Source organism: Podarcis erhardii (genome assembly GCF_964252035.2).
Source record: "Podarcis erhardii genome assembly, chromosome: 5".
NCBI lineage: Eukaryota > Metazoa > Chordata > Lepidosauria > Squamata > Lacertidae > Podarcis > Podarcis erhardii.
Window position 1 is genome coordinate 97,329,681 of NC_138509.1, and position 14,497 is coordinate 97,344,177.

The following is a 14,497-nucleotide window of genomic DNA, read 5'->3' on the forward strand; positions in this document are numbered from 1 at the left end:
GCTCCCAAATTTCCTTCCTTTGCCTCTGTGGCTCCCTTTGGGCCACCCAGGTTCTACATTCGTGCTCTTCCAAGATCACAGCCTTAGGGTAAAACTCAGCCCGATGCCAAGATCTCCCAGTGGCTTTCAATCGCTGCCTATAAAAATAAAATAAAAACCCGCACATGTGAAAAGCTTTAGAGAGGCCTGCAAATCATTGCTCTGTGGCCAAAGGAAATAATTCCACCCATAACCAGAGTCCCCTAGCTAAATAAAAACACAGTTTTTATTGCAAATGAGTATGTTTTGAAATATCTTACCTGGAGGATAAGAGAACGAAAGGGGTAATAGTAAAAATAATAATACAGTATGCAATTACCTGGCTGCATGATGAGGCAAATTGCCCCCATGCAAAATGGGCTGTGTTTTCATTTTCTCTTGTTGTCCAAGCTCAGCATGTTTCAAACTCATCTAGTTCTGGATATTTTATAGATCAAAGATGATTGAAACATTCCTTCTGACTTTTCTCCCTTTGTGGATGTGTAACCCTTGGCATTTGGAATCTCTGAGCAATGGTCTGTTTTTGGCCTTTATTTTGGTTTTCATCTTAAATTGTCATGTAACTCATTACCCTCATGTTGCATCTGCAATTAAATCCCTTATTGCCTCATTATAACCCAGGCGGGGGACTCTGAACTTAGGATAAGCAAATTAGAGAGGCATTTTGCTGCAGAATATGTGATGTTATTCCTTATAGCTACTGACAGAACTTTTAATTTGCTCCAACACTGGGCCTTTGAAGAGGGGGCAGCCACATTATATTACACTGGGAAACTTTTTTTTTTTTCATTTTCTGTTGCATGAGATTTTCAACTGCTCTTATATGTTCTTTCAATGCTGATTTCAAATCTGAAATCGATTTTCGTGTACGTGCTATAGTTATCTTTCAATTCCTGACTTTTCCCGATATGTCATATTTACACTGGGGATAACCACATGGTAATTATTGTTTTGCAAACTTAATTTTTCTTTATTTTTATAGTTTTGTAACCTAAATATTTGTATTTTTCATATCGGACCATGGCTTCTTCAAGTAGACAAAAATGTGTAAGATTTGAAATCAGCATTGAAAGAACATATAAGAACAGTTGAAAAATCTCATGCAACAGAAAATGGGGGGGGGGAATGTTCCCCAATGTACTGTGTATCCCAAGGGAATACATTTTTTTTGCATACCTCCAACTGTACATAGATAAACATGTCATGTTCAATGCTATATATGTCACATTTATACTCATATTGTACTACTATGGCTTTGTCTTTAATAAAATATTGAATTCTTGCATTGTGAAAAACAAAGATTATGGTGAAAAGTGAAAAACAGGAATTGCAAAAAAAAAAAACCCTAGAGCTTACAGAACAAAACCAACTTCAGAAGAAATCAGCACGTCGAAATTAGGTTAGAACTGCAGGTGTCAATGCAACAAAAGTTTTGTTTCCCAGTGTTGTTGTTGTTGTTAAAATCTCTATACCACCTTCTGGACTCAGCTACATTGGCAAAGAAAAAGCACTTCATAGGCATTGCATGTGCATTATAACACTGTGACACCAGGTGGCGCTGTGGAGTTCCGTTTCTGCCAACTCGATTTCTCATGCAAAGCTTACAATGCTTGAATTTCAGGGTGCAACAGAGTATATAACCGCCTTCCTCCCAAATCAGCATCCTGTTCTCACAGGGGCCAGATGCCTGCCAGAAATATGCAAGCAATGGTACATGACAAAAATCTATCATTTGCCCAATAATAAATGTTGGAAATGTAAAGAGACTGAATGTACATTCTTTCATCTTTGGTGGACGTGCCCAAAGATTAAGCCTTTCTGGGAGATGATCTATAATGAAATGAAAAAGGTATTTAAATATACCTTCCTGAAGAAACCAGAGGCCTTTCTCCTGGGCATGGTTGGCCAATTGGTGCGAAAGGAGGATAGAACTTTTTTTATGTATGCAACAACAGCAGCAAGAATACTTATTGCAAAGTACTGGAAGACACAAGATTTACCCACCCGGGAAGAATGGCAGATGAAGGTGATGGACTATATGGAATTGGCGGAAATGACTGGCAGAATCCAAGACCAGGGAGAAGAGTCGGTGGAAGAAGATTGGAAGAAATTTAAAGATTACTTATATAAATACTGCAAAATTAATGAATGTTAGAATGATGTCGGAATGAAGTTAAGTGGTTTTAGCAGCAATGTTATAAAGGAGTATGTAAAAATGGATTGTTATTAGGTGAGAATGCAAAGTTATACATCAAGGTAAAGGATTAAGATAAAAATAAGGAGGGAAAGGATTTGCTGAATTAACTAACTGAACTGGAATACAAAAAAGGGAGGTGTGAGAAGGTCAGGGAAACAAGCAAATGAAAGACAAGACATGAAAAGATTGATTTGTTTTTAACTGTTTTTATTTTTCTGTACTCTGTATTTTTTCTTTTCTTTTTTTTCTTATTCTGTAATCTTTTTTTTTGAAACTTTAATAAATATCTTTTTTTTTTTTTTAAAAAAAGAGAAACCTGCAAGCAAGAGCCGAGTGCAAGAGCCCTTTCTCCTCCTGCGGTTTCCTGCAACTGGTATTCCCTGTATCCAGGGCAGCTGTATAGCAGATCCATCTGGTACGCAGGCTGAGACCCTATCTGCCTGCGGACTGCCTTGCCAGAGTGGTGCATGCTCTGGTTATCTCCCGCTTGGACTACTGCAATGCACTCTACGAGGGGCTACCTTTGAAGGTGACCTGGAAAACGCAATTAATCCAGAATGCGGTAGCTAGACTGGTGACTGGGAGGGGACGCCGAGAACACATAACACCGGTCTTGAAAGACCTACATTGGCTCCCAGTACGTTTCCGAGCACAATTCAAAGTGTTGGTGCTGACCTTGAAAGCCCTAAACGGCCTCAGTCCAGTATACCTGAAGGAGCGTCTTCACCCACATTGTTCAGGCCGGACACGGAGGTCCAGTGCCGAGGGCCTTCTGGCGGTTCCCTCCCTGCGAGAAGTGAGGTTACAGGGAAGCAGGCAAAGGGCCTTCTTGGTAGTGGCACCCGCCCTGTGGAACGCCCTCCCACCAGAAGTCAAAGAGAACAACAACTACCTGACATTTAGAAGATATCTGAAGGCAGCCCTGTTCGGGGAAGTTTTTAATGTGTGACATTTTAATGTATTTTTAATGTTTGTTGGAAGCCGCTCAGAGTGGCTGGGGAAACCCAGCCAGATGGACAGGGTACAAGTAAATAATAATAATAATAATAATAATAATAATAATAATAATAATAATAAAAATATTGCTGCCTCCGACTGTGGAGGCAGAGCAGAATCATCCTGGCTAATCACCATTTGTAGTTTTATCCTCCTCTGGTAATTTGTCCTTCTTTTAAAGCCATCCCAGTTGCCGGCCATCACTGCCTCTTCCTGCGGAAATGAGTTCCATAGTTTAACTCTGCATTGGTCAGTAAACAGGTCATCTAGGAGCATCCCCTTGTGCGTCTGTATCTGAAACCACAGGACTTCATCATTTGCTTCCCTTTTCAGGCTGTAAAAGCTGGCTGGGAGATCCTTTTGGCTGTCCGAGCAGAGGGTGAAAAAAGGGAATTTGCAATGTAAAGTGCACCTGTGATAAATGAGGATCCGGACAATTACCAGCCGGGCTTTTCACTTGGAAGAATGTCCCCGGGGCTGGAGGCTCGCATATCTTGTGCCTCCTGCACCTGAGCAAACCTCAGCCTCTGAAACGCAAAGAGAGAGAGGCCCTTTTAAAAAGAAAAATGAAAACCCTGCTCTCTGATCCTAGAATTCTCTGCCCACAAACCAGATCCCACCCAAGGAGACTCAAGGAGATTTACCCGTTGCCTCTGTGTGGCACAACAAATATTTGCCTTGAATTCCTGCCCCCAAGCAGCCTTGTTTCTCTTTGCCGGCCTCGCTGAAATGTGCAATTATTGGCATGTGCGCTGTCCGAAGAGTCCCAGAAAAGTGGATCCTTTATGGGCGAGGTCTGCGTTGGTCTTCCCCAAAAATTTCTGGCCCATGTGTGCAGAGGAGGGTGACAAGCCTTCTGAGGAACGGTTGAGGGTGTTTAGCCTGCAGAAGGGAAGACTGACAGGTGACAAGAGAGCCATCTTCAAATATCTCAAGGGCTGTCGCATGGAAGTCGGAGCTGGCTTGTTTCCTCCTAGTCCGGAGGGTGGGACCTAAAACAAATGGAACTGGAGGACAAAGAAGGAGATTCTGACTAAACATAAGGAGAACTTTCTGGTGGTAAGAGCTGTTTGACATTGGAACAAGCTACCTTAGAAGCTGATGGATTCTCCTTCCTTGGAGGTTTCAAGCAGAGGTTGGAGGGCCATCTGTCGGGGATGCTTTAGTTGACATTCCTGCATTGCAGGGGGTTGGACTAGATGGCCCTGGGGTGTCCCTTCCAACTGGATGATTCTATGTCTCTATGCCTATGTGAGAGAGGCCTCTACCTCTCTTTCAAATCAGAACCAGTGAAGGCGGTGAAGGTCCTTTGTGAGTGCCTGGAGGCGGTTGGAGGATGGATGGCGGCTAACAGATTGAGGTTGAATCCAGAAAACACAGAAGTACTGTTTTGGGGGGACAGGAGGCGGGCAGGTGTGGAGGACTCCCTGATCCTGAAAAGGGTAACTGTGCCCCTGAAGGACCAGGTGCGCAGCCTGGGAGTCATTCTGGACTCACAGCTGTCGATGGAGGCGCAGGTCAATTCTGTGTCCAGGGCAGCTGTTTACCAGCTGCATCTGGTACGCAGGATGAGACCCTACCTGCCCGCGGACTGTCTCGCCAGTGGTGCATGCTTTGGTTATCTTCCACTTGGACTACTGCAATGCCCTCTACGTGGGGCTGCCTTTGAAGGTGACCTGGAAACTACAACTAATCCAGAATGCAGCAGCTAGACTGGTGACTGGGAGCGGCCGGCAAGACCATATAACACCGGTCTTGAAAGACGTACACTGGCTCCCAGTATGTTTCCGAGCACAATTCAAAGTGTTGGTGCTGACCTTGAAAGCCCTAAATGGCCTCGGTCCAGTATACCTGAAGGAGCATCTCCATCCCTGTTATGTACTGAAGTTCTCACCCTGGGCCAGCAGTGGGAGACTGTAGATAGTTTTCACTCAGGTCCACATATGCAAATAAGGAATTGAAAGTGATGTTCAGTGATTGGATAGTTACAGAAAGTTGTTGCTGTTGCCTTGTAGTTGAGCTCTATATGAGCAGGTTGGCTGAACCCTTCAGTTCAGTTCAGTTCTGGCCTGTGAATAAACAAGAGCTGTTTGAAGAATCGCTGTGTCGTCTGATATGTTCACCCACAATTTAACAACCCCCATCGTTCTGCCCGGACACGGAGGTCCAGTGCCGAGGGCCTTCTGGCAGTTCCCTCACTGCAAGAAGCCAAGTTACAGGGAACCAGGCAGAGGGCCTTCTCGGTGGTGGCACCGGCCCTGTGGAACGCCCTCCCACCAGATGTCAAAGAGAACAACAACTACCAGACTTTTAGAAGACATCTGAAGGCAGCCCTGTTTAGGGAAGCTTTTAATGTTTGATGCATTACTGTATTTTAATATCTTGTTGGAAGCCGCCCAGAGTGGCTGGGGAAACTCAGCCAGATGAACGGGGTATAAATAATAAATTAGTAGTAGTAGTAGTAGTAGTAGTAGTAGTAACTGGTGAAGCACCAACCCAGTCAGGTAGAGATGCGCATCTCTCTGCCTGCGCATATCTGTTGCCTGCAGGGGCCGCAGAAACCGTGGGAGCTGCTGCCGGCACTCTTGTGGCCACGCACCTGGGCAGGCTCTGCACATTGCCCCGTGACCAAGGCGTGCATTGTGCTCATCCTGGTAGCGGGTCCCCTGCTGTGCAAGCCCCTTGCGCCTTCCTGCGGCACCAGCTACTCAGAGTAATAAGCGTAGCCGGGAGGACTGCAAACGGAAAATTGGATCGTGTGACTGGAACGATGCCTGTCGGAGTGGGGGGCAGGCAGTAATAGGTTTATTGCTTTGGGAACGAAGGCCGCATGCACACCATAAATTTAAAGCATGTTCCCAGGATTCCTGGGAATTGGAGTTTGAGGGTGCTGGGAATTGTAGTTCTGTGAGAAGGAACATCCGTTCCCAGAATGATTGGCGGGGCAGTGGAGATGTGCTTTAAATGTGTGGTGTGTATGTTGCAGGCCATGGGTTCGAGCCCCTGTGGGACCACAAATATCCCCCCCCCTTTCTATTCCCCTTTCGACAGCATTGGTGGTTCAGTGGTAGAATTCTCACCTGCCAAGTGGTAGGTCTGAATTCGATTCCCGGTCAATGCAGTAACATGGTGGTTCAGTTGGTTAGAGCATGGTGCTGATAACGCCACGGTTGCAGGTTCGATCCCTGTATGGGATGACTGCATACTCCTGCATTGCGGACGGTTGGTCTAGATGACCCTGGGATTTCCCTCCCAACTCTATTATTCTTTGCAATTTCGTCCTTCCAGTCTGGGACGCTTTGGGGGGGGGTCAATTGTTTTTTGTTCTGCTCGCTTGCCTTCTGTCATGTTTGCACTTAAAAAAAAAATCTTTCTCTTCTGTTTTTTCCCCTTTTTTGTCTTTCTTTTTATTTCTTCTCCTTTTTTGTAACCTTTAAAAGTAATAAATATTATTTTAAAAAATTAAAAAATAAATAAATCAACCTGAAAAGAAAAGGGGGGGGAAACAGCAGCGTGCCCCTGGGCATGTGCAGAGCGCGACTCCCTCCCCCAGGCTATGGCAGAGCCACTGCCCCCTCCTTCCCTTCCACCCGAGGGAGGAGCTTTCAGCTGCAGAGACCGACCCGGCGCGATCCTGCTCCGCCTCGCCGTCCCGTCGGGCGTCTGGCGGCGCGGGCACGCCCTCTGGCGGCGCTTTAAAAGCCCTGCAAGCGGCGGAGCGAGCGGCAGGCAGGCGCTTCCGACGGCCGGGGCACCGGGCGAAGATGCGGCGGCGGCGGCGGCGGCAGGAGACGGGCGGGCGGACTGGGCGATGGACGGAGCCGAGGTGAGCGCGGTCCCTCTTGGGCTGGCTGCAGGGGAAGCGTCCCGGCAGCCGTCGAGGCGGACGGACGGACGTGCCTGCCAGCCTGCCTTGCTCGCGGGAAGGGGCGCGGGGACAGCGGGGAGGGATCGGGGCGACAGGCGGCTAGGAGAGAGAGAGAGAGAGAGAGTCGGGCGAGTGGGTTTGGGCTCTGGGGACTCGACGGGCGCTCCCGAAAGCCCTGCCCGTGAATCCTAAATGGTGGTTATTCTGGGATTGCCAAGAGGAAGGCGGCGTGCACTCTGCACATGCTTAAAGGCGCTTCTCTTTCATCTTTGCCCAGTGGTTTTGGGGCGCGGGATGAAGAAGCCCGGTGGAGGCGCAAAAGCCTGTTCCTCCGATGAAGAAAGCGGAAGGTCGAGGTGCAAGGGACAACACGGGTCCTCTAGTCCAACCCCGGCTGCAAGTGGAGGTGATGAGGGGTTAGGGAGCAAATTGGTGAGCGGATCGACGATGGGGGTGGTGGCTGGATAGGAGGAGGACCGGGAGAGATCTAGTAGGCAGGCAGAGAGGGTGATAAAGTAGATTCCTGCGAGCTGCCTTTGGACACTGGTGGCAGCAAAAGACCGTTTGTCGCAATACTAAATAGGTGCAAATGGTCAGAAACGGGGTTGTTCTTAGGGGCAGTCAGGGAAACCACCTGCTTTGCATCCAGAAGGTCCCAGGTTCGATCCCTGGCAGCATTTCTAGGTAGGGCTGTGTGGTGTAGTGGTTAGAGAGTGTTGGGTTAGTACCCAGGAGACCAGAGTTTAAATTCCCAACTCACTGGATAACCTTGGGGGCCAGTCACTGCCCCTCAGCTTCATCCACCTCACAGGGCTGTTGTGGGGGATTAAATGAGGAGGGGGAGAGCTTTGTAGACCACCTCAAGCTCTTTGGAGGGAAAGCTTGGATATCAAGGCAATAAATCGGGCAGGGAGCGTCGCCTGCTTGAAACTCTGGGGAGCTGCTGCCAGTCAGTGTAGACAGTATTGAACTAGATGGACCTGATGCTCAGCTTTCTAGCTTCCTGAAATAGGCTTTGGGCTACAGAAGGGTCGTGGCTCAGGAGTAGAACACCTGCTCTGCATGAAGAAGGTTCCAGGTTCAGTCCCAAGGCAGCACCTTCCAGTAGGGTTAGGAGACGCCCCCTGTCTGGAACTCTTGAGAGCTGCTGCCAGCCAGAGTTGACAGCACTGGGCCGGGTGGCTCAATGGATCTGGCTGAAAATAACGTACAGGGTTCTTCTGCGCCATTTCCCCTCTTCCTGCTGCTGCTTACAGGGTCCCTCTGAAAGCCATCCGAAATCTGCCATTTATCTGTATGGATGGAGATACTTGCAAGTTTCTGCCTTGGCCTCGTCTTTTAGCCACGGTTGGTGGGACGGACGGAATTGCAACCAGGGGACTTAGGAAGGATGAGGCAACCATGCCTCTGCTTGTCTTGTTCTCAAACAGCTGGCTCACAGCCTGAGCGCAGATCAGTTTTGCCTTGGCTGTTCAGAAAGCCTGAAAATTTATATTCAAAATGCACCAAGTGACTGAGGAGACCGGCAAGGATCCCAGGGGTCATCTAGCTCAACCCCCTTCGATGCAGGAATCACAACTGAAAAATCCCTGGCAGGTGGATCTCTGCATAAAAACCTCCAAGGAAGGGGGAGTCCACTGCCTAGGTATTTATAGCACACCTCCTCTCCAAAGAGTTGGAGGCGGCGTTTGTGCCTCGCCACTGTACCTTCCCCACAACCTTGCGAGGCAGGCTCAGGGAGAGAGGCTGGAGCCAGGTCACAAAAGCGAGCTCCGTGGCTGTGGGGAGATTCGAACCTGGGTCTCTCCCACTACGTTGCACGGGTCCTCTGACTCGGCTCCGTGCCCTGGAAATATCTCCTTGGGGTGCCTGATTCCGGATGGCATGGCAGTGTTGGGGGGGTGATGTTCAGAGGCGCCCCCCCTTGCAACCAGCGCAGCCTCTGCAACATTGCGAGGGCCGTTGGGTGGGGCACCCCCGCCCTCTCCGCCTGCAGCGTGACAAAACGCCTTGGGGAGGCAGGGGAAGCCCTGAGCACCCGCCACCCACATAATGCGCGTGAAAGCTGAGCTGGCTTCGCTTCTGAGTCGGCGTGCATGGAATTGCACTTCAGTTGCGCTGAGTGCTCCTGCCCATGCCAGCCCCAGAGCTGTGGGGAGAGTGCGGGCTGCTTGAAGACCTGGTTCCCCATCCCAGGGGTGTGTGTCTGGGCTGGGGGGAAAGGAACCCCCCCCCTTTGTGTGTTCTCTGGACATCTCCTGAGCTCTTGACCACCTGCAACAGGACACACAGGTAAGGCTTTGATATGGTGCCATTGGAATCTGCTTCCGATGCGGGGGGGGGGGGATTGCTGGGAAATGTGTGAATTGGGAATAGAAGACAGCGCCCCTGAGCGTGTGCAGAGTCCCTTTCCTTCAATACTCGGTAAGTTGGAAGCAGCTGGCACAGATCAATGGCCGGGGAAAGAATTTGCAAGCAGGAGGGTGGGGGGGCTGCAAAAACAACATCCCTTTTCATAGAAAATCAGCACAGGGCTCAAAATGCGATTTAGGTGTGTGCAATGCTCAGCAGTGAACATAGGGACATTTGGACTTAATGGTCTTACGGTAAACGTGCCCCCCCCTTTAAATGGTCTTTTGTGTTATTTCACTTGCTCTGGAATGTGGGGTGCTGCGTTCGCAGACCTCCTGTTGCTTCTGCAAAGCGGGGTCCTGGACTCCTGCTCTGAGCGCTCCGCCGGTGATGTTGCAATGCTGATAACGGAACAGTACGAGAGAAAACAGTTCGTAGCTTCCCGTTGCTTAATAATAATATTTAACGACCACTCATATCTAATACGCTTAGAGTAAAACACTCGACAAAGGGGTGAGAGTTTTAAAGGGCTTAAAGCTGGGGTTTGAAAGAGGGATGTGGCAAATTCATGGAGGGAAACGGGTCTCTCCCTGTATATTTGTCATGATGGCTCTATGGAGCCTCCAGTTCAGGTGCAGTATACCTGCAGGGGGAGATATTGCTGGGCTCTTGCTTTCTTGCCCTGCTTTTTCGATGGAGGGAAAGGGGCTTCCCAAAAGCATATTTTTTTGCCCCCGTGAGAAGAGGGCGATCTCTTCTCTGACCCAGCAGGGAAATCCTTGTGTTCTTATTATGGTAGGCTTAGCATTATGCAGATAATGGGAGACTTGGCTTAGTTTGGTTTAACGGAATAGGTTTGTCTAAGTAAGCTTTAACAGAGCATCAGAGGAAAGAGAGGAGGGGGACCACGTATATTCCTCAATCCGTGCTGTAAAAATGTATTTATTAGCGACGTGTTGTGCCGAAAATGTGGACAGGGACATGCAAATGTGATCCAAAATGCACAGCCCATCGAAAGCAATGCAGTGCACAGTTAGTTCGTAGAATCATAGAATCCTAGAGTTGGAAGAGACCACAAGGGCCATCGAGTCCAACCCCCTGCCAAGCAGGAAACACCATCAGAGCACTCCTGACATATGGTTGTCAAGCCTCTGCTTAAAGACCTCCAAAGAAGGAGACTCCACCACACTCCTTGGCAGCAAATTCCACTGTCGAACAGCTCTTACTGTCAGGAAGTTCTTCCTAATGTTTAGGTGGAATCTTCTTTCTTGTAGTTTGGAACCATTGCTCCGTGTCCACTTCTCTGGAGCAGCAGAAAACAGCCTTTCTCCCTCCTCTATGTGGTTCCTTGCCCAGGAAGTGGACAAAGGCTTATGTGCAGATCTCGTTGGCTGTATCGGGATGCAGGGAGAGGAAGCCAGAGCTGGGAAAAGATTGCTTTCCTAGAATCATAGAATTGCAGAGTTGGAAGGGACCCCACGGGTCATCCAGCCCGACCCTCTGCAATGCAGAAATCACAGCTAGAGGAGTCCCTGGCAGGTGGCCACTCAGCCTCTGCTTAGAAACCTCCAAGGAAGGAGAGCCCACCGCCTCTTCTGGGAGTCTGTTCCACTGCTGAACAGCTCTTACTGCCAGAAGGTTCTTCCCGATCTTAAGTGGAATCTCATTCGAATCCACCGGTTCTGGTCCTGCCCTCTGGAGCAGCAGGAGGAAGAACTGAAATGTTTGGGAAGAGGGAGCGGCGAGAGGGAAAAGTGCAAGGCTGTTTAACAGGCCCATCAGGCCTGGAAACGATGCCTTATGAGGAAGGGCTAAGGGAGCTGGGCATGTTTAGCCTGGAGAAGAGGAGGTTAAGGGGTGATATGATAGCCATGTTCAAATATATAAAAGGATGTCACATAGAGGAGGGAGAAAGGTTGTTTTCTGCTGCTCCAGAGAAGCGGACACAGAGCAATGGATCCAAACTAAAAGAAAGAAGATTCCACCTAAACATTAGGAAGAGCTTCCTGACAGTAAGAGCTGTTCGACAGTGGAATTTGCTGCCAAGGAGTGTGGTGGAGTCTCCTTCTTTGGAGGTCTTTAAGCAGAGGCTTGACAACTATATGTCAGGAGTGCTCTGATGGTGTTTCCTGCTTGGCAGGGGGTTGGACTCAATGGCCCTTGTGGTCTCTTCCAACTCTATCATTCTATGATTCTATGATCTAGCATAGCATCTTTTTTCCGATATGGTCATGTATGTATGCTATAAAATGCATGTCCATGTGTACGGCTATGGTGCCCTTTTGCCTGTAATCTGTCATTATTATTTTTAGAAGCTGAGGTCTCACCTGCTCTGCTGCTTAAACTTAGCGGGTGTGTGTGTGTGCTTGTGGAGCCTTTTAATTGAAAAAAGTCCATGCCGATTCTGCATAACTATTTCTCCCCATCACCATTTCCCCAGGCCAGTAGTAATGTCCTGCCTTCAAACCACGTTTAATTTTAGGATACGAAGAAAATCTCAGAAAGTTATCTGCCGCTCCCCTCCTTTCCAACACTTGTGTTCTGTTTGTGTGTGTGTCTTTTTAATAAACAATGCGTTTTGTTGAGTCTCTGTGTCCCTTGCTGTTGGGATTGAGGCAAGTTTAGAGCAATTACATGCTTGCGAGTAAAGGGAGAGAGTTGGCTTGTCGGAGTGAAGGAGGGCAAAGCCAAGCCATTGCTCTGTTTGCTGACACTCTCCGCAAGTAGCAGATCGCTGCAAAATGGGGAAGAGAAGCAGAACCGCAGGGGAGGTCGGAATTGCCCGTTTCTGCCTTCAAAAGGCATCTGAGGAAGGGAAGGGCTATATCTCAGAGCCAGGGCAGAGGCTGTGCATGCAAAGACCTCAGGACTAGTTCCATGCCTGGCATCTCCAGGGAAAGCGGGGAGAGAACCGTCAACAGTGTGATGCAGCAGCAAAAAAGGCTAATGCGATCCTAGGCTGCATCAACAGAAGTATAGGGTCCAAATCAAGAGAGGCAAGAGTGTTGCTCTCTTCTGCCTTGGTCAGACCACACCTGGAGTCCAGGGTCCAGTTCTGGATGCCACAGTTAATATTATTATTATTATTATTAATAATAATAATAATAATTTATTCTTTATTCTTTATTCCCCACCCATCTGGCTGGGTTTCCACAGCCACTCTGGGCAGCTTCCAACCGAATATTAAAAACAATACAGCATCAGACATTAAAAACTTCCCTAAACAGGGCCATCTTCAGTTGTCTTTTAGAAGTAAAATAGTTGTTTAATGCCTTGACATCTGATGGGAGGGCGTTCCACAGGGCAGGCGCCACTACCGAGAAGGCCCTCTGCCTGGTTCCCTGTAACTTCACTTCTCACAGCAAGGGAACCACCAGAAGGCCCTCGGCACTGGACCTCAGCGTTCGGACAGAATGATGGGGGTGGAGATGCTCCTTCAGGTCTACAGGACCGAGGCCGTTTAGGGCTTTAAAGGTCAGCACCCACACTTTGAATTGTGCTCTGAAGGATTCCCTTGGGGGTGGTGGACTCTCCTTCACTGGAGGCTTTTAAACAGAGGTTGGGTGGTCACCTGTCAGGGATGCTTCAGCTGTGATTCCTGCAAATCAGGGGGTTGGACTAGATGACCCCCGGGGTCCCTTCCAACTCTACAATTTCTTGATTCTGAATGTCATTGGGCTGAGCTAGGCTGGCTCTGACTCAGAGCATCGTGTGCACCAGGAGCCAAAGGCTGGTGGAACAGGGGCAAATAAGGAAATCTCTCTCCTCTTCCGTCACCGAGTTGAGCCCAGGCTGGGTGGGGAGCTGTGCATGGGAGTCGGCAGGCCCTGTTTTGGGGGGACATCTAGGGCACCCCATCATCTCTCTAGGCGGCAACAGGGAAAACAGGGTGCTCTCCGGCTAAGATCGCAAACCCAGCTCCTTTGCGCCTGCAAAGGCGTGAGCGGCACAGTTTGATTTCATTTATTTACGTACAGCATTTTATATCTTGTAAAATATTTCTGCAGCTCAAGCTGACTCGCTAAGCCATCGTGATGCTTTTGCTCTGAAAAGTTCTGGCAGCTTCTCCAGGATTCTGTCTTTTGTGCATACATTTTGGCAGCCAGTCCAGACATTCGGTTCTTTTAAACCAAAACAACATATGAGCCATTTTTATTTTTTCCCGGGTGGGTGGGCGTTGTTTCGCAACCCCAAAAGGAAAAGCTATATGTTAGTGAGACTTTAACCCTTCCCCTCTGGGAGGGGACAGTTGCTCCTGTGTTCGAATCCTGCTTGCAAAGTTTCCCATTTTGGCATCAGGTTTATGGTTACCAGACGTCCCCGTTTCCCGGGCACAGTCCCTGGATTTACAAATCTGTCCCCGGACAAACTCCGTCTCTGGAATGTCCCCGGATTTCATTTCATGCCCCCGGATTTATATTTTAAGTGTTGTAGATTTATTAGTAGGGAATGAATGTTGCGTGATTGTTTCAACGGCACAAGACACATCATATGGGGACTTCTGGAGAGGCAAAATGGTGGGCGTGTCAGCATCGCCCTTGAGCCAGTGTCACCAACTGGACTCATGCACTTCAACCCCGACTGGGCTAGGCGAGCTGGGTAGCACTTCCAGAGACCACCTTTTACACAGGAACAGGTCAAAGTGCTGTGGACTCACAGCTTAGAGCTGTGAGCACCGGATTCACTTCCACAGTACAGTCATCGCACAGCAGAGTATAGCAGAGTCTAGCAGTGTATAAACAACTCGGAGAGCAGCTCTGTAGAATATCTTCTTTTATTCTATAACTACAACTATAATACAAAACTATATACAGAGCTAAATAGGTCTAAGCATAAATGAATGCTGCACTGAGTGTCTGCAGCTGCTCTTAGCAGCAACCTTATCTCTACACACGATCTCTAACACTCAGTCTCTCTCTCTCTCCCGGACACACTGACTGACTGACTGACTTGGTGCTGGAGCTGAATAAGTAGAAAGCAGAACACTGCTCCTCCTTTCTGGAGAATCAGCAGACTCGTCAGGAGATTCTTGGATATGGGAGGGG

The 14,497-nt window shown here is 48.6% G+C and overlaps 1 protein-coding gene across 1 annotated transcript in view; it reads left to right on the top strand.

The window, feature by feature from the left end:
* Positions 1-6,979: 6,979 nt before the first annotated feature.
* Positions 6,980-14,497, top strand: part of NMUR1 (neuromedin U receptor 1) — a 28,254-nt gene continuing 20,736 nt past the window's right edge. The window contains exon 1 of the mRNA XM_081862668.1: positions 6,980-7,058. Within this exon, the coding sequence (XP_081718794.1) occupies positions 7,044-7,058 (15 nt within the window). The 5' untranslated portion in view covers positions 6,980-7,043. The remainder of the gene's footprint in view (positions 7,059-14,497) is intronic.